The sequence below is a fragment of the Carcharhinus amblyrhynchos genome, unplaced genomic scaffold, assembly GCF_965287045.1.
Source record: "Carcharhinus amblyrhynchos unplaced genomic scaffold, sCarAmb.v2.hapA scaffold_42, whole genome shotgun sequence".
Classification (NCBI taxonomy): domain Eukaryota; kingdom Metazoa; phylum Chordata; class Chondrichthyes; order Carcharhiniformes; family Carcharhinidae; genus Carcharhinus; species Carcharhinus amblyrhynchos.
The window spans coordinates 3,594,487-3,615,174 of NW_027649783.1; the positions used below are offsets into that span (position 1 = coordinate 3,594,487).

The 20,688-nt window shown below is 47.4% G+C and overlaps 4 protein-coding genes and 3 non-coding genes across 7 annotated transcripts; 4 read left to right on the forward strand and 3 right to left on the reverse strand.

Annotated features, from left to right (window-relative positions):
• Positions 1-2,054: 2,054 nt before the first annotated feature.
• Positions 2,055-3,139, forward strand: LOC145335854 (histone H2A.J). The gene has a single exon (XM_080181582.1). The coding sequence runs from the start codon at positions 2,729-2,731 to the stop codon at positions 3,116-3,118; it is 390 nt and encodes a 129-aa protein (XP_080037708.1). The 5' UTR covers positions 2,055-2,728; the 3' UTR covers positions 3,119-3,139.
• Positions 3,140-3,776: 637 nt separating this feature from the next.
• Positions 3,777-4,289, reverse strand: LOC145335942 (histone H3). The gene has a single exon (XM_080181676.1). It carries the CDS (start codon positions 4,287-4,289, stop codon positions 3,879-3,881), a length of 411 nt encoding a protein of 136 aa, XP_080037802.1. The 3' UTR covers positions 3,777-3,878.
• Positions 4,290-5,624: 1,335 nt separating this feature from the next.
• LOC145335939 (histone H4) lies at positions 5,625-5,936 on the reverse strand. The gene has a single exon (XM_080181673.1). The coding sequence runs from the start codon at positions 5,934-5,936 to the stop codon at positions 5,625-5,627; it is 312 nt and encodes a 103-aa protein (XP_080037799.1).
• A 631-nt stretch (positions 5,937-6,567) lies between these two features.
• Positions 6,568-6,650, forward strand: trnal-cag (transfer RNA leucine (anticodon CAG)). Its single transcript has one exon. It is a non-coding gene; the product is annotated as a tRNA-Leu (tRNA).
• A 577-nt stretch (positions 6,651-7,227) lies between these two features.
• Positions 7,228-7,947, reverse strand: LOC145335842 (histone H1.3-like). Its single transcript, XM_080181568.1, has one exon. It carries the CDS (start codon positions 7,945-7,947, stop codon positions 7,228-7,230), a length of 720 nt encoding a protein of 239 aa, XP_080037694.1.
• Positions 7,948-9,546: 1,599 nt separating this feature from the next.
• On the forward strand, positions 9,547-9,618 carry trnag-ucc (transfer RNA glycine (anticodon UCC)). The gene has a single exon. It is a non-coding gene; the product is annotated as a tRNA-Gly (tRNA).
• Positions 9,619-9,955: 337 nt separating this feature from the next.
• On the forward strand, positions 9,956-10,039 carry trnas-uga (transfer RNA serine (anticodon UGA)). Its single transcript has one exon. It is a non-coding gene; the product is annotated as a tRNA-Ser (tRNA).
• The last annotated feature ends 10,649 nt before the right edge of the window (positions 10,040-20,688 follow it).

Consider the following 20,688-nt stretch of genomic DNA (forward strand, 5'->3'; position numbering starts at 1 on the left):
TTCACCACAATAACTGACTTCATTAGTATTGCATAGAAGACTGAGCCAAAGGAGCAAATCCATGTGTTTCCCGACCGGAAAGTGTGGATGAACAGGGATATTCACTGCTTCCTGAAGTCCAGCTCCAAAGCGTTTCCAGTCAGGGGACCCTGAACTGGAACAAATCCAGATGTGATCTACAGAGAACCATCACAGCTGCCAAGTGCCAGTACCGGACCAAGCTCGAGTCCCAGGCTCGCCACATGGACTCCCACCGTTTGTGGGAAGGTCTGAAAGACACAACAGTTTAGCAGATGAAGGCGTGTAGAATTGCCAGTGACGATGCCCCCCTCCCTGATGAGCTCAATGCATTCTATGCCTGTTTTGAGGATGCCCTCCACTCTGAAAGCCTTGGCTGAACCTGTATCCGAGGTCACCATCACAGACTTCAGATCAGCCGCATTGAAAGTCATCCTGCGGAAAGCGACTGGCCCGGATGGGGTACAGGGACAGGCACTCAGATCCTGCGTGGAGCAGCTGGCGGGGATATTCACAGACATCTTTAACCTCTCCTCACACCAATCTGAGGTCCCTACAGGCTTCAAGAAGATGACCATCATCCCTGTAGCAAAGATAAGCCAGGCAGCGAGCCTCCATGACTATTGCCTGGTAGCTCTGACATCCATCATTATGAGGTGCTTCGAAAGGTTAGTCATGGCACGGATCAACTCCAGCCTCCCAGATTGCCTGGATCCACTACAGTTCACCTACTGCCGCAACAGATCCACAGTAGATGCCGTCTCCCTGACCGTATACTCAACCCTGGAACACCTGGATAACAAAGACACATGTCAGATTCCCATTTATTGATTCCAGCTCAGCCTTCAACACCATTATTCCTACAAAACCCATCTTCAAACTCAATGGCCGAGGGCTTGGCTCCTCCCTCTGTGACGGCATCCTAGATTTCCTAACCCACAGACCACAATGAGTAAAGATTGGCAACGACACCGCCTCCACGATTATCCTCAACACCAGTGCCTCACAAGGCTGTGTCCTCAACCCCTTACGATGCTCCTTATACACTTCTGACTGTGTGGCCAAATTCTGCTTCAACTCTATTTTCAAGTTTGCTGATGATACCACCATCGTGGATTGGATCTCAAAAAATGATGAGACGGACTACAGGAATGAGATAGAGAATCTGGTAAATTAGTGTGACAACAATAATCTCTCCCTCAATGTCACCCAGACAAAGGGGATTGTCATTAACTTCAGGAAGTACAGTGGAGGACATGCGCCTGTCTACATCGATGGGGATGAAATGGAAATTGTTGAGAGCTTCAGGTTTCTATGTGTCGAGATCATCAATGACTTATCCTGGCCCTTCCGCGCTGACTCTATAGTTAAGTAAGACCGCTAAGTTCACAGGAGGCTAAGGAAATTCAGCATTTCTGCTATGACTCTCACCAAGTTTTACAGATGCACTGTAGATAATACCCTTTCCAGATATATCACAGCTCGGTCTGGCTCCTGCTCTTAACAAGACCACCTTAAACTACAAACAGTTCTTATAGTAGCCCAGTCCATCACAGAAAGCAGCCTCCCATCCATTGCCTCTATCTGCACTTCCCATCACATCAGAAAAGCAGCAGCATAATCAAAGCCCCCACACACCCCAGACATTCTCTCTTCCACCTTCTTCCAACAGGAATAAGATACAAAAGTCTGAGATCATGTACCAACCAACTCAATCTTCTCTGCTGCTATCAGACTTTTGAATGGACCTACTTTATATTGATCTTTCACTACAGATGAGTTATGAATGTAACACTACATTCTGCACTCTGTCATTCCTCTCTCCCCATGTACTCTCTGAATGGTATGCTTTGCTTGTATAATGCACAAGAAACAATACTTTTCACTGTATACCAATACATGTGACAACAGTAAATCACATTGAAAACGGGCCTGTGTATTATTCCCTCACCTGTAATTGGGTTACAATGAGTCAATTATTCCTGACAGGCAAATCATTGAATCAGTCCAGGTTAGTTTGAAGTTTCCTCCCCTGAGTTACAATGAACAGTGAGCTCCTCACACACAGTATGTATGTTCTCTATCAGAGTGCATCAGTTTCACAGTCTCAGGCAGCAGAACTGGTGCAGAAACATTTTCAATCCAACAATCAGAGCAGAACAGACAGACTTTGTTTCCTTGTCACCCCCAACTCAGTCCCACTGACAGGAAGATGCATAAATCCCAGTCCAATTTCCCAGCCCCTATCTGGGACACACACTGATTATTATAAGGATCTGTAGAAATTGGTACAAACTGAGTCTGAGGGACTGGATCGGGCTCCCTGTTTCCAGTGAAGGACACTGGGTTCTGATTGAAGACTAAACGGGAGTGTTTTCCTTCTGGGAATGCTGTGAACAGGGATGGATTCCCGCCCGGGACAGTTAGAAAGCGCTAGGAGGATTTGTTCTTTTCCCCTTTGGGGACTTTTCCAATTTGAAATGAAATCGGTGGGAAGCTGAGAATTTGGGCTTTTCCGCCCTCACTCCGTGGAGGCTCCGGATTGGTCAGTTCAGCAGATTTCTGATTGGTCATATGGACAAGATGCTGAGAGGTAGCAACAAAGTGACCAATCAGCAATGTGGGCCCTCCATTCCTCCCGGAGCTAGAAGAGAAGCGAAAGGGAGTGGATTTCAGCATTCTTTGTGAAAGGCTTTGGGAGATTGGGGAAATGTCTGGAAGAGGAAAGAGCAGCGGGAAAGTTCGGGCCAAGGCCAAGTCTCGCTCCTCCCGGGCTGGACTGCAGTTCCCGGTGGGCCGTGTTCACAGGCTCCTGAGAAAGGGCAACTATGCTGAGCGTGTGGGTGCCGGAGCCCCGGTCTATCTGGCTGCTGTGCTCGAGTATCTGACCGCTGAAATCCTGGAGCTGGCCGGGAACGCGGCCCGGGACAACAAGAAGACCCGCATCATCCCCAGACACCTGCAGCTGGCCGTCCGCAACGACGAGGAGCTCAACAAGCTGCTGGGAGGGGTGACCATCGCTCAGGGCGGGGTGCTGCCTAATATCCAGGCCGTGCTGCTGCCCAAGAAAACCTCCGCCGTCTCCAGCAAGAGCAAGTGAAGCGGCCATTCTTTCATCTGATAACCCAAAGGCTCTTTTCAGAGCCACTCACTTTATTTGGAAAAGGGCGGCCTGGTGTCTATCGGTCAGATTCTGCACTGCTATGCACAGTCCAGCTGTTTCCCGCTTTGTTCTATCAATCCCTCCTATTGACACATAGAATATTTTAATACAAGTTTCTGCTGTTTATTGGGGGAACCGTCCCAGTGAACTGAAATGATCCGATTTCCAATATAATTGTTGAAAGTGTGACAGTCTGTGAGGACAGTCATCTGCAGCCCATCAGTTTTCAAAGCCAGTCATTGTATCTGGAAAAGTGATAATTATTGTCTGTCCGAATGTACAAGTGTTTCTGTAATGGTGATATCGGTGTGAGGGGGTTACTGTTTGAGACATGGTTCATATTCTGACCCTGACTGACACAATTCTCAATCCTCACTCCAAACATGTGCGGAGAAAGTGTATTTGCGGAATTATTCCTCGGAAACTGAAATGATCGCAGGTTTAATAAAACCACTTTAAAATTAAATTGCGGTAGAATTGTTAACCGGATGGTTTTGACTGTAACCATCAAAGGATTGGAGAGAGCTCAATGTAACGGAGAGTTAATTGTAAGATGGAGAGGTTTCAGAGTCCTGGGAAGATTCTGTGCCGGGAATTGAAAGACTAGATTGGTTAACAGGAGATGGCAGCTCTTTCATTTGTCGAGTTGGTGGCTCTGAAAAGAGCCGTTGTTGTTCTTGGTGCTGAAGCCGGGGTTTTAGGCGCGTTCCCCGCGGATGCGGCGGGCCAGCTGGATGTCTTTGGGCATGATGGTGACTCGCTTGGCGTGGATGGCGCACAGGTTGGTGTCCTCAAAGAGCCCCACCAGGTAAGCCTCGCTGGCCTCCTGCAGGGCCATGACGGCCGAGCTCTGGAAGCGCAGGTCTGTCTTGAAGTCCTGAGCGATCTCTCGCACCAGGCGCTGGAAGGGCAGTTTGCGGATCAGCAGCTCGGTGGATTTCTGGTAGCGGCGGATCTCCCTCAGAGCCACAGTGCCGGGTCTGTAGCGATGAGGCTTCTTCACTCCGCCCGTGGCTGGAGCGCTCTTCCGGGCCGCTTTGGTAGCCAGCTGTTTGCGAGGAGCTTTCCCTCCGGTCGATTTGCGCGCTGTCTGCTTGGTCCTGGCCATTTTCTGAGCGGATTCAGCACAATCTGAGACACACAGACTGTTAATCCAGAGTCTGCGCTGCAGCCGCCTTTTTAAACTCTGTGAGGAACCGCCCCCCCAGCGGGAATTGGCCCAGGAAGTTTCAATCAAACTCTGAGCAGGGAATGAATGTCTGGAACTCTGGTTCTGATCGCCTCACTTGTTTTCTTCACCGCCCCTTCCAGAAATTCCTCCATTTTCTGTGCAGGAAATAACCGTTTGTATAAAATAAGACTTCATTCCGTCCTTAATTACCAGAAACATTGAAGATTTGAAATCCATCTCCCTCCACTTGGTGTTTTAGACCCTTTCCCCGCTCTCTGGGCTGTTCATTCCCAGAATCTGCCGCTGTTCCACTCGATCCCTGTCCCTTCCCTCTCCAGCCCATTCAGATTTCCCCTCCGCCTGTGGCTTGTGCCGCTTTCAGGGGAAAGGATGAGAAATCTGTGTCTTCTCTGTGTCCCCCTGAAGCCGGTGTGAAAGGGATTGAGTCTGTTGTTTGTTACAGAGAGTGAATTCATATTTGTCCCGTTTGACATTCCTGAATGGAGCCGTTTGCCGCGGACAAATGTTCACAAATGAAAGCTCTTTGTAAAATAATCTTACAGCAGAATATTAATAGAGATGTTATTCTTGTTGAGAAGTTAAGAATTTGTCTCCATTCCCTTTCCCGCGCTGAAATTGGCGCCATTTCCCCCCATTCAAAATTCCTGCCGGTTGACAGTCGAAGCCAATGATTGGCTCAATGTTCACATTCGATGCTGTGCGATTGGTTCCGATGCGGAGAGGATGGCCAATCAGAAGCAGGCTGGGGGTCGGAGCGGCTCAAACTGCGGGAATTGCGGGTTTTGTGAATGACTGAGCGGAAACTCAGCAGTTTCCCAAAGCCTGTCAGCTTCAGTGCAGGAAACAACCGTCTGGGGGGCAAATAGCATCACAACTGGCACTGGTTCCAGTGAACGATTCACCGGCTGCTGCTCCTAAACTGCCGCTATTCCAGAGAAAGCTTTTAGAAACTCTATCCAAACACTGAGTGATTAGACAGGGAGTGAGGTGGCCTTTCACTCAGGGCACATGTCAACTGGGGGCTGCTGAGACAATCCACTGAAACATTTCAACAACAATCCTGCTCCAAATGAAATGTTCAATTGGGTGATTTCCCGGCACCGGAACCTAAACAAAGCAAACCTGCATCTCAAACACTGAGCCGCCTGTCCCAGCTCCCCCCTGTCCCCAGGTCACTGCTCTCTCTGTGAGGCGGTGAGTGGCTCTGAAAAGAGCCTTTGTTGTGTGTTGGCTGGAAAAGGGTCGAGTTGTTCAGCCGCCGAATCCATAGAGAGTGCGGCCCTGGCGTTTCAGAGCGTACACCACATCCATGGCAGTGACCGTCTTGCGCTTGGCGTGTTCAGTGTAGGTGACCGCATCCCTGATCACATTCTCCAGGAAAACCTTCAGCACCCCGCGAGTCTCCTCATAGATCAAGCCCGAGATCCGCTTGACCCCGCCACGGCGAGCCAGGCGGCGGATTGCTGGTTTGGTGATGCCCTGGATATTATCACGGAGCACTTTGCGGTGCCGCTTGGCTCCGCCTTTCCCCAGTCCTTTGCCTCCTTTCCCTCTGCCAGACATGATGGATTCTTCACTCAGATCACTGCCCAATCTGAGAGAGAGGAACTCTTTCAGGCTCCTTTTATACAGGCCGCCCCGACCTGACTGAGAAAGGCGGAGTGAGAGCAGAGAGGGGGGAGGAGACAGAGTGAAGATTCAACCCAGAGCGGGAGGGAGGAGAGAGCCGGCCTGACACACACACACACACACACACACACACAGAACGGCCCCTGATCTTTCAGCTCCACCTCCAGTTTCTGCAACCGCCAATTTCAACCCGTTTATTAAGAATGGAAACGAAAGCCAGCTCCCCACACAAAACCTTCCAGAGCCGCCCTTCACACTCAAGAGTTTCCACAAACCCGGAGCTTTGAAATCTGGAATCGAAACAGAAAATGCTGCAAATAATCCGGCAGCTTTTGTGAAGAGAGAGAGAGACAGAGTTAAGGTTTCGGGTGGTGACTTTGTCCTTTTGTGTTTTTAAACCTGCTCCTGTTATAATTCCCAGTCAGTAATATTCCCACCCAAACACAGTCTATTCTATAGCAAGAATCTCCCTCAGTAACATCCTCCCCCACATCCGCTTCCAGCTGTTTCCAAACACTTTATTGAAGGTGTTTGGGGGAAATCTCCCTGTGTTAAAGTGAAGGGAGTCAGGATGGCCGAGCGGTCTAAGGCGCTGCGTTCAGGTCGCAGTCTCCTCTGGAGGCGTGGGTTCGAATCCCACTCCTGACACTGACTTTTGGGCTGAGAACTGCCGTCTCCCAGCGCCAGGAACCTGGGTTCGATTCCCGGCTGAGGTCACTGTCTGGGTGGAGTTTCCACATTCTCCCTGGGCTCCCTCCGGGTGCTCCGGTTTCCCCCCGGTGTGTGTGAGGTTGATTGGCCCATGCTAAATTGTCCCGGAGTGTCAGGGGGGAAGTAGGGTCAATAAATAGGGGAATGGGGGATCCGGATTGTGGGTCGGTGCAGACTCGATGGGCCGATTGGCCTCCCTGCAGGGATTGGATTAAAAATGAGTGGGGAATGCGGTGTTTCGCCGCCAGTGTTCCTGTCTCACACTGAATCTACCAGACAGCTTTATTCTGAGAGAAAGTGGCGATTGAACAAATGTGAAATTCTCAATGAAATTCAGCATCTGCAGTTGTTTTGCTTTAGTCTGAATTTGAAATGATCTCTATTGAGAATGAGCCGGGCCCCGCGGGACAGGAATCATTTTCTTGCGGGATCAGCTCTTTCCTGAGAGATGTGGGTGGCTCTGAGAAGAGCCTTTGGGGGGATTCAGAGGTTTCCAATTTGCTCTCGGGTTGTTTCACTTCTTTCCTGAGGCTTTCTTCGCTTTTGCTGCTTTCCCTTTGGGATTGGCCTTCGCTTTCGTCACTTTTTTGGCCGACTTTCCGCCCGTGACCTTCTTCACAGGAGATTTTTTCTTCAGGGCTGCTTTCTTCAGCGCCTTTTTTGGAGTTGCCGCCTTCTTGCTGCTTGTTTTCTTCACTGGAGTTTTCTTCACTGGAGTTTTCTTCACTGGAGTTTTCTTCACTGGTTTTTTCTTCACTGGAGTTTTCTTCACTGGAGTTTTCTTCACTGGAGGTTTCTTGGCTGCGGGTTTCTTGGCGGCGGATTTCTTTCTTGTCACCTTCTTGGCCGCTGTTTTCTTCACGAAAGATTTCTTGCCTGTGGCTTTCTTCACCTTCTTTCCCATTTTGCCCGGCCTTTCCCTCTTAGCCAGTTTGAAGGAGCCGGAGGCGCCCTGTCCCTTTGTCTGCACCAGAGAGCCTTTCTCCACCTTCCTCTTGATAGTGAACCTGATCTGGGAGCCGCGCTTCCCCACATCCACTCCGCTGCCGGCCAAAGCTTTCTTGATGGCGGCCAGGGACACCCCCTTGCGATCGCTGCAAGCCGCCACCACCTTGAGGATCTGCTCGCCTAACTTGGGAGCGGCAGATCGGGGAGCCGCCTTCTTCTTCCTGGGAGACTTCACCTGAGCGGGAGCGGCTGGAGGAGCCGTTTGGGCGGCTGCAGTTTCAGTCATATCCGAGAGTGGCTGGAAAATCTGGGCCAGGAGAGTCAGAACTGGATCCGGAATGAAACCAGTGGTGGCGGCACAGAGCAACTTAAAGGCAGAGAGCGGACGGAGCAGAGACAAGCTGCTGTCAGCTCCCGGCTCCTCCAGCCTCTCTGTGTTTCTCTCTCCTCACAAACTCTCCCATTCCAATCAAATTCCGCCTCTCCACACATCCAGCTCACACCCTTCATGTCTCTGACACTCCAATGTTTGCTGTTGAAAAGGTTTCACTCGAACTGAGGACTCCGTTTTCCACTGAAACCCGTTTTCCTGCTGCACTGATCCCGCTCTCACACGCGATAGCTGACATGTTCTCTACTTTTCCACTCAAATCTTCCATTTAGCGAAACAATTGCCTTGAAATCTCACTCTGGGGCTCAGCAGGGGGATTAGGGGGAATCTTTGATTGAAAAATCGTTTTATTTTCCCCAAGAGAGACTCGGAGATCTCATGATCAGAACAGACACACAAACACAGTTGGGTTAGTCTGACCCGCCCGCTCCTTTCATACACTCTCTCTTCCACAATATTCACATCGACACATTCACAGGACAAAACTTTCACCCAATGGAAGGTCCCAGGACGGAATTTCTCCTCCTTCCGGCCTTTGCTCCGGATTCCAGGGGGTTAGTTAGAGTTTTTCACCTCAGTAACTGTTAAACACTCTGAGGGCCGCTCCCCGCAGATTGTCTTTCAATTCATTCATGGAATGTGGGTGTCTCTGTCTGGGTCAGCATTTATTACCCATCCCTAATTACCCTTGGGAAGGTGGGGGTGAGCTGCCTTCTGGAACCGCTGCAGTCCATGTGGTGAAGAACCACATCTGTTAACCAGATTCCGCGACAAGAACCAATTCTATTTTTATTTTCAGTTATTATAGTGATTACAGACATCACTGTGTTTGTTTAGGGTGAAAATACAAATTATCTGCTCTCGGACTCTCTAGATTTCCTGTTTTATTTGTTTCTCCGGCACTGACAGGTAACAGTAAATCACAACCTCACCAACCAGTGACAGCCAGTTAAATAACCATCCCACACTCGCTGATAATGGAGTTTCTGACAGTGACAGTTTCTGACCATCCTCCGATTGGACCTGGAGGGAACCAGATTCACTGTCAGAGCTGGACTTTCTTACAGAGTGGGTGACAGAGCCAGGTGAGCGATGGTGATGGAGTGGTGACTGTGAGAGCATTTGACCCAGGGTCAGTTCCTGACCATCAGAGTGGTGATTTATTTAATTAGTTATCGCAGGTCCCAACAGTAGGTGGACATTCCTGAAATAAAATTCACTAAATATTCTCATCATCAGTGTGTTTCTAATGGAAAATCCAGCTTCAATTTGCTTTCAGTTATTTAAATGAAAGAACAGGCCCCAAAACTAAACAATGATTTCCCAGTCAGAAACAATAGTAAAACAGCTGGTTTAAACTGTCCAGAAAAACGAGATAAGACAGGTTCAGTTTACAAACCGTGCTGTGGATGTATCTGGTGTGTGATGAAATCAGCAACTAATCTGTTTCCATAATTATAACTGATTTAAATAACTGCTGTTTAGCCGGCGTCAGCGATGGTGGTATAGTGGTGAGCATAGCTGCCTTCCAAGCAGTTGACCCGGGTTCGATTCCCGGCCATCGCATTGATAATTTATTTAGATTCTTTTCCGCGGCATCTTGTGTTTTAAGCCAAGTGGAGAAAAACAGGGCGAACGCAATATTCGACAGGAATGAAATAAAATAAAGGTTTCTATTTTTTCATTTTTTTTGTTCGGACATAATTCGTTTCTAATGAAAAAAATATTGAAACAGGAGAACACGTCTCTGACCTGATAAATGAGTTCTCCGCCAGACACAAAGGTACAAAGTAAAAGTAGAGGAACACATTTCAGCTCACACACTGTGCTCTGAACAATCCCGGTGCCCGATGAAGTTAATATGAACACCCTACGGTGGCTACATTACAGTGATAAGCGGGTAGCTGCGGTGGCGGAGTGGTTAAGGCGTTGGACTTGAAATCCAATGGGGGTTTCCCCCACGCAGGTTCGAGCTCCGCTCGGAGCGGTTGTGATTGCGAAGTGTTTACTTCCGCTGCTAAAAGCAGCAACAGAGATAATTTTGTCATTATACCTAATTGTAATGGCTGTTTGAGCGATAGTGGTGAGCAGATCTTGTTGCTGCCTTCCAAGCAGTTGATCCAGGTTCGATTCCTAGTCAGCGTATTGAGAAATATATCCGCTTTTCAATCAAGTTCATAAAACAGGGCGGATTTGCCAATAGTAAATTCGTTTTTTTTATTCGGACGTAATTCGTTTCTAATGAAAAACTATTGAAATAGGAAAACAATCAGAGATAAAGATACGAAATAAACGGAGAGGAACAAATTTCAGATCACACGCTGTGCTGTGCACTATCCCGGTGCCTGATGAAGTTAATACCAACATTACTCAGATTATAACTGTGCAGCTGCGATGGCCGAGTGGTTAAGGCGTTGGACTTGAAACCCAATGGGGTTTCCTCGAGCCCTGCTCGCAGCGGTTATGATTAGGAAGTGTTTACTTCCGATATTTCAGGCATCAAAAAAAAAACTTATCTTTCGGTATGAAGTATTTCGATCACGATCAATCTTTCAGCTGCATGACTCCAGGCCGGGTGCAGGAAGGTGAGCTTGGAAACACATGTGTGTCCGTGGGCTAGCATGGACAAGTTAGGCCGAATGGGCTCTGAGTCAGTAAAGGTTTACAACATGGAAACAGGCCCTTCAGCCCAACTTGCCCATGCCGCCCTGTTTTTTTAAACCACTAAGCTAATCCCAATTGTCCACATTTGGTCCATATCCCTCTAAACCCATCTTACCCATGTAACTGTCGAAATGCATTTTAAAAGACAAAATTGTACCCGCCTCTACTACCACATCTGGCAGCTTGTTCCAGACACTCACCACTCTGTGAAAAACAATGCCCTTCTGGACACTTTTCTATCTCTCCCCTCTCACCTTAAATCTGTGCCCTCTACCTTTAGACTCCCCTACCTTTGGGAAAATATATTGTCTATCTAGCTGATCTGCGCCCCTCATTATATTATAGATCTCTTATAAGACCAACTCTCAGCCTCCTACCTCCAGAGAAAAAAAAGTCTATCCAGCCTCTCCCTATAACTCAAACCATCAAGTCCTGCTGGCATCCTGGTAAATCTTTTCTATCACTTTCTAGTTTAATAATATCCTTTCTGTAATAGAGTGAACAGAACTGTACACAGTATTCCAAGTGTGGCCTTACCAATGTTTTTCATGACTTCAACAAGACGTCCCAACTCCTGTATTCAATGTTCTGACCGATGAAACCAAGCATGCCGAATGCCTTCTTCACCACTCTGTCCACCTGTGACTCCACTTTCAAGGAGCTATGAACCTGTACCCCCAGATCTCTTTGTTCTGTAACTCTCCCCAACGCCCTACCATTAACTGAGTAAGTCCTGCCCTGGTTCAATCTACCAAAATGCATCACCTCACATTTATCTAAATAAAAGTTCATTTGTCATTCATCAGACCACTGGCCCAATTGATCAAGATCCCGTTGCAATTGGCGATAACTTTCTTCACTGTCCACTATGCCACGGATCTTGGTGTCATCTGCAAACTCACTAACCATGACTCCTATATTCTCATCCAAATCATTAATACAAATGACAAATAACAGCGGACCAGCACTGATCCCTGAGGCTGGTAACAGGATTCCAGTTTGAAAAACAATCCTCTACAACCATCCCCTGGCTTCTGTCAAGAAGCCAATTTTGCATCCATTAAGATGCCTCACCCTGGATCCCATGAGATTTAATCTTTATGCAACAACCTACCTTGTGGTATCTTGTCAGAGTATTGCATGGTGCCTTTTGTTTCCAAAATGTATCAGTTAAGGGGATTAGCAGGATAAATATGTGGGGTTACTGAGACAGGTTCTGGGTGGGATGGTATCTTAGAGAGTTGGTTCAGACTCAATTAGCCAAATGGCCTCCATCTGCACTGGAGGGATTCTATTGCAGTTAAGGCTGAAAAAGACAAATTTTGGATTCTTAGGGAATCGAGGGAGTGGGGAGTAAACTGGAGTTCAACCCAAGATCTAAAACTCTGTAAGAAGCGAGTATGCCCACATCTCAATACTGCACCCATACTTTGGAACCCATACGTTCAAAGAGATATTCAGCTCATAGAGAGAGTGCAAAGACATGAAACCTGGAAAATGAAAGGCATGAGGGGAATAGCTTATGAGGGATTAAGGATTCTTGAATTGCAATCTGTAGAGAAGGCTGATTTATGGTTTAGTTCAATATTATCAAATTGATACATGGCCTTATTGCCTAAGCTTCAAAAACTTTATTCACAGCGATTGTATTATGGGTGGGTGTCAGTACAAAGTACAGAAATCTGGTTCATGTGATGATATTCACAATTTGTTCTCCCTACATAGAATTGTTGATATTTCAAATGTTTTACCTGATTTTGATGCTGAAAATGTAGTGACCTTTAGAAAACTTGTCAGAAATATAGTGTGTTTCCTATCTTTGCATTGTCTGATGCTGTTGCTGTTCTGTGTTTTCTTGTTCTGTTGTTTTAATGCTGTGCCTCTGTGCTTTGCACTGTATAAAGACACATAAATCATAATTGTATTAATCAACAATCCCTACAGTGCAGAAAGAGGCCATTTGGATCCATGGATACTGAGGGAAATATGGGTGGAAATTGCAGCGGCGTTGGCCAAAACTTCCCTATCCGAGCTCATGGTGCCAGAGGACTGGAGAATTGCAAATGGTAAACACTCTTCTTCAGAAAAGGCTGTGAGGAGAAGCCAATTAAAGTCCAATAAATTTAACCTCAGCAATGTGGAATATTCTCCAAAAAATAACTGCAGATAAAATGAACACTCACTGCAGCTAATGTGCATTAATTAAGGAAAACACAGAGGTAATCATTAAAGGGGAATCAAATTTAACTTGCTTATGATTTTAGTGAGGGTAACAGAAAAGGTTGATGAGGGTAATGTGGTTAATGTGAACATGGACTGTCAAAAAGCATTTTATAAATAAAGGGCCACACAGCAAACTTGTGGGAACATTTGGAGCTGAGAGAATAAAAGGGACAGCAGAACATGGATAGGAAGCTGACTGAGTGACAGGAAACACAGCAGTGGGAAATGTTTTTATTTGGAATGGAGCTCGGTTAAAGTGGGATTCCAGGAGGGTTGGTGTTCGGAATCCTGCTCTTCCTGATCCATATTAGAGACATCGGCAATGCTGTACAGAGCACACACTCAAACTGTGGGAATTACACAATACATGGCAGCATTGTGAACCGTGAGGGGGGAGTGCTGAAACTCACAGTTTCTGAGACAGCTTGTGGATTGGTCAAACAAGACCAATTTAAAGTAGAGAAGTGTGAAATGATTGATTTCAGTGGGAAGAAAAGGGAGAGACAATATGAAAGAAATGATACAATTGTAAAGGCATGCGGGAACAAGGGACCTGTGGATAAATGTGACACTACTAATTGCTGTTTAGGTGGCAGGTTGAGAGTGTGGTTACTAAGGTATTTGGGATTGTGAGCTTTATACGTAGGGACAGAGCTTACAAGAGCAAACAAGTTATGGGAAACCTGTATAAAACCCTGGTTTGGCCTCAGTTGGAGTGTTGCACTCTGATCTGGACAGCAGTGTTTAGAAAGGGTGTGAAGGCATTAGAGAGGGTGCAATAAATCTCTGGGCACGGGTCCAGGGATGGGGAAGTTCAGTTTAATCGGTAGATTGGAGAATTTGGGTCTTTGGTGAAGAGAAGGTTGAGAGGAGATTTGATCGAGGTGTTCAGGATTGTGGAGGGAATTGGAAGGAGCTGATAGGGAGAAGCTGTCATGTCCCAATCTTCCTCTGTCAGGAAGTGTTCCCCAAACTGAATGAACAGGGCATCATTCCCGGTTACACTTCTCCAGCAATGCTAAATATTCCCAGTATTTGTTTTAATGTGAAACATTTAAGATAATTATACAAACACAATATATTGTTTAGAGTAAAGAAGAAACATTAAAAGTGAAAATTCATGTTGATGTCCCTCTGCGGGGCTTTTAGTCTTTCCAGTGTGGGCCAGTGGTCTGATTAATCCGATGGTGCTTTTCCCAGTCGCCTGTGTAACGTGGCTCGAATCCCAGCCTTCAGTTTTTGAACTGCATAGCGGAGCGTTTAAGGAAGTGTTGGGGCTGAATGGCCTCATCTGTGCTTTAATCCTCCTGCTGTCTGGTGAGCTGATCTGACATCCACCCCAGAGTGGAGTCGCTGCACAGATCGCCTTAAAAATGGGCTCTAAGCTGAGGGAGTGACTGTGAATCTCGTCACCACTTCCATCCTGACTAATTTCCTCCACTTCAAACCGTCCATCAATGTCAGAAGGAGTCAGAACCAGAGTAGGAGACTCCACCAATGATTCAGTCCCATCTTCCACCATTTGAACATCCTGCCTTGCCTCACACCTTCTCTGTTCTCCAGCAGCGGGGATGTTCCAGGGTCTTGGTTACTCGGAATGCCCTGTTCGAGGATTTCCTCGCTCTAAAGCTGATGACTGTTGATGTCTGTCAGCAAGTTGTTGGGAATTGGCTCCTCTTCATCTCCAACTTCAGGCCAATCAGGAACTTCCATCTTCCAAGCTTCTAGGGGCTGGTTGAGCTGAAACAACAAGAATTGAGGATTTTGCAGTGTTGTTACATTCCAGCAGATTTCATTAAACACCAACTTTTTCACTTCATTAACAACTGGAGGAATAGCAATGGAATGTATTGGCCCATTTATCCTCACATAGGAGTTGGGACATCATGTTGAAGCCATGTTAAGGCCCCACTAGGAATACTGTGTGCAGTTCTGGTCACCCTATTATAGACAGAACATTATTAAACTAGAAAGAGTTCAGAAAAGATTTACTCGGATACTACTGGGACTTGATGGTTTAAGTTATAAGGAGAAACTGAATAGACTGCGATTTTTTTCCCTGGAGTGTAGGAGGCTTAGGGGTAATCTGCACAGAAGGGTGTGTTGTCTGCCTGGTGCTCGGGTACAGGATGTCGCAGCTGGGCTGCAGAGGAATCTGGAGTGGGAGGGTGAGAACCCAGTTGTGGTGGTACATGTGGGTGCCAGCGACGTAGGCAAAGTGCGGACTGAGGATCTGGGGAGGGAGTATGAGAAGCTGGGAATGGAATTAAAAAGTAGAACCGACAAGGTGGTCTTCTCTGGGCTACTGCCTGAACCGAGTGCAGACGGGCGTAGGGTTGACAGGATAAAGGAAGTGAATGGGTGGCTCAGAGATTGGTGTGGGAGGAATGGGTTCGAATTTATGGGGCATTGGCACCAGTATTGGGGTAGGTGGGACTTGTTCGGGCGGGATGGGGTTGGTCTGAATCGTGCTGGGACCAGAGTGCTGGCGAATCGAGTAAAGAGGACTGTAGACAGGGCTTTAAACTAATTAGGGGGGGGGAGGGTGCAAGGGTAGGTGATGTTAGGAGGTCTACAGTTAAGGATAGGGTACAGGTAAGGGAAGAGGCTGAGGATGTCCCAAGTGGTGGCGTTACGGCAAATAGGGTCCAGAAGAAGGCTGGGATGAAAGCGCTTTATCTGAATGCACGAAGCATTCGGAATAAAGTGGATGAGCTGGTGGCGCAGATCGACACAAATGGATACGATCTGGTGGCCATTACAGAGACGTGGCTGCAAGGTGACAGGGACTGGGAGATGAATGTACAGGGCTATCAAGTGTTTAGGAAGGATAGGCAGGAGGAAAGAGGGGGTGGCGTAGCTCTGCTGATTAAGGATAGCATCAAGGTGGTAGCAAGGGATGATATCGGAGCCAAAGAGCAGAAAGTGGAATCGTTGTGGGTGGAGATTAGGAACAGCAAAGGGAGGAAGACGCTGGTGGGTGTCGTCTATAGGCCCCCGAATAATGATCTGGAGGTGGGGCGGGCTGTTAACGCGCAAATAAGTGCGGTGTGCAGGAATGGGACGGCAGTAGTTATGGGGGATTTCAATCTGCATATTGATTGGTCGACCCATGTTGGACGAGGTGGGCTCGAGGAGGAGTTCTTGGAATGCTGCCGGGATAGTTTCCTGGAACAGTGTGTGTTGGAGCCGACGAGGGAGCGAGCTATCTTGGATCTGGTGCTATGTAATGAGGCGGGTAGAATTAGGGACCTTGAGGTGAAGGATCCTCTTGGAGAGAGTGATCATTGTATGGTGGAGTTTCTGTTGCAGGTGGAGGAGGAGAAAGTGGGTTCCCGGACACGTGTCCTTTGTTTGAATAGAGGGGAGTATGGTAGGATGAGAGAAGAATTGGCGAATGTGGACTGGGGGAGCGCGTTGGAAGGTAGGTCTGCTGAGGAGCAGTGGAGGATCTTTAAGGAGATCTTTCTTGGTGCTCAGCAGAAATTTATTCCGATGGTTAAAAAGGACAGTAGGAAGAGAGGTAATAAGCCGTGGATAACGAAGGAGGTGAAGGAAAGTGTTAAATTAAAAGCGGAGGAATTTAGAGTAGCTAAGAGCAGTGGGCGAGAAGAGGACTGGGAAAGGTTTAAATGTCAACAAAGATTGACAAAAAAGTTGATAAAGGAGGGTAGAAGAAGCTATGAAGCTGGGCTAGCGCTTAATATAAAAAAGGATAGCAAGAGTTTTTATAAATATATAAAAAGGAAGAGGCTGGCTAGGGTGAACGTTGGTCCTTTAGAGGATGAGAAAGGGGAGCTAGTGGTAGGGGATGGGGATATGGCTAAGGTCTTGAATAACTTTTTTGTTTCTGTCTTCACGGAGGAGGACGTGAATAATTTGCCGGGTGTTAGCGATGGAAAGGTGGTAGGACTGGAGGGTCTTAATGACATTACTGTTACTAGAGAGGTGGTGCGCGACAGACTGGAGGGGCTGATTGTGGACAAGTCCCCAGGACCGGATGGAATGCATCCGAGGGTTCTGAAAGAAATGGCGGAGGTGATAGTGGATGCCTTGGTGGTTATTTTCCAGACGTCGCTGGATTCCGGGGAAGTGCCGGAGGATTGGAAAACGGCTAATGTTACGCCGTTGTTTAAGAAGGGTGCCAGGCAAAAGGCGGGGAATTACAGGCCGGTTAGTTTAACGTCTGTGGTAGGTAAAATGTTAGAATCCGTCATTAAGGAGGAAATTGCGAGGCATCTTGAAGGGAATTGCTTGATAGGGCAGACGCAACACGGTTTCATTAAAGGGAAGTCGTGTCTGACAAATTTACTGGAGTTCTATGAGGATGTGTCTAGGGCGGTGGATAGAGGAGAGCCGGTGGATGTGGTCTTTCTGGATTTTCAGAAGGCGTTTGATAAGGTACCTCACAAGAGGTTACTGCAGAAGGTCAGAGGACATGGAGTTGGGGGTAGGGTGTTAGCGTGGATAGAGGATTGGTTGTCAAATAGGAGGCAGAGAGTGGGGGTCAATGGGTGCTATTCGGATTGGCGGTTGGTGACTAGTGGGGTGCCCCAGGGGTCGGTGCTGGGGCCTCAGCTATTTACCATTTATATAGATGATCTGGAGGAGGGAACCGAGTGTAGGGTGTCGAAATTTGCTGATGACACCAAGATTGGGGGAAAGGCAAATTGTGCGGAGGGTGTGGAGAGTCTGCAGAAGGATCTAGATAGGCTGGGCGAATGGGCCAGGAAATGGCAAATGGAATTTAATGTTGGCAAGTGTGAGGTGGTCCACTTTGGTAGGAAGAATGGTAGGAAGGACTATTACTTACGTGGCGAAAAACTGCAGCAGGCGACGGTGCAGAGGGACCTCGGGGTCCTTGTGCATGAGTCGCAAAAACCCAGCCTGCAGGTGCAGCAGGTGGTCAGGAAGGCGAATGGGATGCTGGCCTTCATAGCGAGGGGGATTGAATATAAAAGTAGGGAGGTCTTGCTGCAGCTGTATAGGGCATTGGTGAGGCCGCAGCTGGAGTACTGTGTGCAGTTTTGGGCGCCGCACCTGCGCAAGGATATTTTGGCCTTGGAGGGAGTGCAGAGGAGGTTTACTAGGCTGATACCGGAGTTGAGGGGGTTGAGCTATGAGGAGAGGCTGAATAAACTAGGCTTGTACTCGTTAGAGTTTAGAAGAATGAGGGGAGATCTCATTGAGACGTATAAGATGATGAATGGGATGGATAGGATAGAGGTGGAAAGACTCTTCCCGCTCAAAAAAGACAGTAGGACTAGGGGGCACAGCCTCAAGATAAAGGGGGGGCGGTTCAGAACGGAGTTGAGGAGGAACTTCTTCACTCAAAGGGTGGTGAATCTCTGGAATTCTCTGCCCGTTGAAGTGGTGGAGGCTGCCTCGCTAAATATTTTTAAGAAGCGGGTTGATGGGTTTTTGATAAGAGAGGGGATTAAGGGTTATGGGGAGAGGGCGGGAAAGTGGAACTGAGCCACGACAGATCAGCCATGATCTTATTGAATGGCGGGGCAGGCTCGAAGGGCCAGATGGCCTACTCCTGCTCCTATTTCTTATGTTCTTATGTTCTTATAGAGGTCTATAAAAGAATGAGGGCCATAGATGAGATAGATAGTCAATATCTTTTCCCAATTTCAGGGAGTCTGAAAGTGGAGGGTGTAGGTTTAAGGTGAGAGGAGAGAAACACAAAAGGGTCCAGAGGAGGTGAGTGTTTGGAAGGAGCTGTCTGAGGTAGCAGTAGAGGCGGTTACAATATTGTCTTTTCAAAAGCATTTAGAAAGTTACATTGGGTAAGATTGGTATAAGGGGAATTGGGAAAAACTGAGAATATGGAATTGAGATAGAGGATCAGCCATGATCACACTGAATGATGGAACAAGCACGATGGGCTGAGTGGCCTCCTCCTCTTCCGAGTTTCTATGTTTTCAGGTTCTGAAGAAAGGTCACAGACCTGAAACACTAACTCTGTGCAGCATCTGTTTGCAGAGAGAAACAATCTGCTGAGCTTTCTTTTCTGTTTCATTTCTGATTTCCAGTGTCTGAACTCAACCCAGCCAGAGTCAGCACCTTCAGGAGAGAGAGAGAGAGAGGAACCAGTGAGTGTGGAACTGAACCCAGCCAGAGTCAGCACCTTCAGGAGAGAGAGAGAGGAACCAGTGAGTGTGGAACTGAACCCAGCCAGAGTCAGCACCTTCAGGAGAGAGAGAGAGGAACCAGTGAGTGTGGAACTGAACCCAGCCAGAGTCAGCACCTTCAGGAGAGAGAGAGGAACCAGTGAGTGTGGAACTGAACCCAGCCAGAGTCAGCACCTTCAGGAGAAAGAGAGAGGAACCAGTGAGTGTGGAACTGAACCCAGCCAGAGTCAGCACCTTCAGGAGAGAGAGAGGTACCAGTGAGTGTGGAACTGAACCCAGCCAGAGTCAGCACCTTCAGGAGAGAGAGAGAGGAACCAGTGAGTGTGGAACTGAACCCAGCCAGAGTCAGCACCTTCAGGAGAGAGAGGTAACTAATCTAAACCCTGTGTCTAAAAACAGAGGTAGAGAGGAAAGAGGGAACCAATGAGCAGTGAGCTGAATGTCAGTCGTAGGGCAGTTGCTGGAGTCCATTATCAAGTATTTGGAAAGCAGTGTTATAATCAGATAAAGTCAGCATGGATTTACAAAAGGGAAATCATGCTTGAGAAAACTACTGGAATTCTTTGAGGATATAACTACTAGAGTTGACCAGGGGGAACCTGTGGATATGTTTGTTTTAGACTTTCAGAAGGCTTTTGACAAGATCTCACATAATGTTTTAAAGATTAAAGTTTGATTATTAGTGTCACAAGTAGGTTTACATTAACACTGCAATGAAGTTATTGTGAAAATCCCCCAGTTGCCACACTCTGCCGTGTGTCCGGGTAGACTGAGGGAGAATTTAGTACGGCCAGTGCAACTAAGCAGCACATCTTTTCAGATTGTGGGAGGAAATCGGAGAGAAAACCCATGCAGACATGGGGGGAATGTGCAGACTCCACACAGACAGAGACCCAAGCCAGGAATCGAACCCAGGTCCCTGGTGCTGTGACACAGCAGTGATAACCAGTGTGCTGCCCTTCTACTGTGTAAAGTTAAAGTACATGGGATTGTGTGTAGCATCTTGAGATGGATAGAAAGCTGGTTAGCAGACAGGAAAGAAAGAGATGACATAAATGGGTCTTTTTCCAATTGGAAGGCAGTGATTAGTGGGGTACCACAGGGATCTGTGCTAGGACCCCAACTGTTCATATTATATATTAATGATTTGGACACGGGAACTAAATGTTTAATCTCCAAATATGTAGATGATACAATATTGGGTGGGAGGGTGAGCTGTGAGGGGGATGCAGAGATCCTTCAGTCTGATTTGGACAGGCTGAGTGTGTGGGATCTGCATGGCAGATGCAGTATAATGTGGATAAATATGCAGTGATCACTTCATTATCCACTTCAGTAGCAAAAATAGGAAGGCAGATTATTATTTGAATGGGTGTAACTTAAGAGAGCTGGATACTCAGCAAGATCTAGATGTTCTTGTGCATCAGTCAGTAAAATCATGTTGAAGCTGTATAAGACTTTGGTTCGCGTGCATTTGGAGTGTTGTGTATAATTCTGGGTGCCACACTTCCAGAAGGATGTTGATGCATTGGAAAGGGTGCAGAAGAGATTTTCCAGGATGTTGCCTGGTTTGGAGGATATGGACTAGAAAGAAAGGTTGAACAAACTTGGA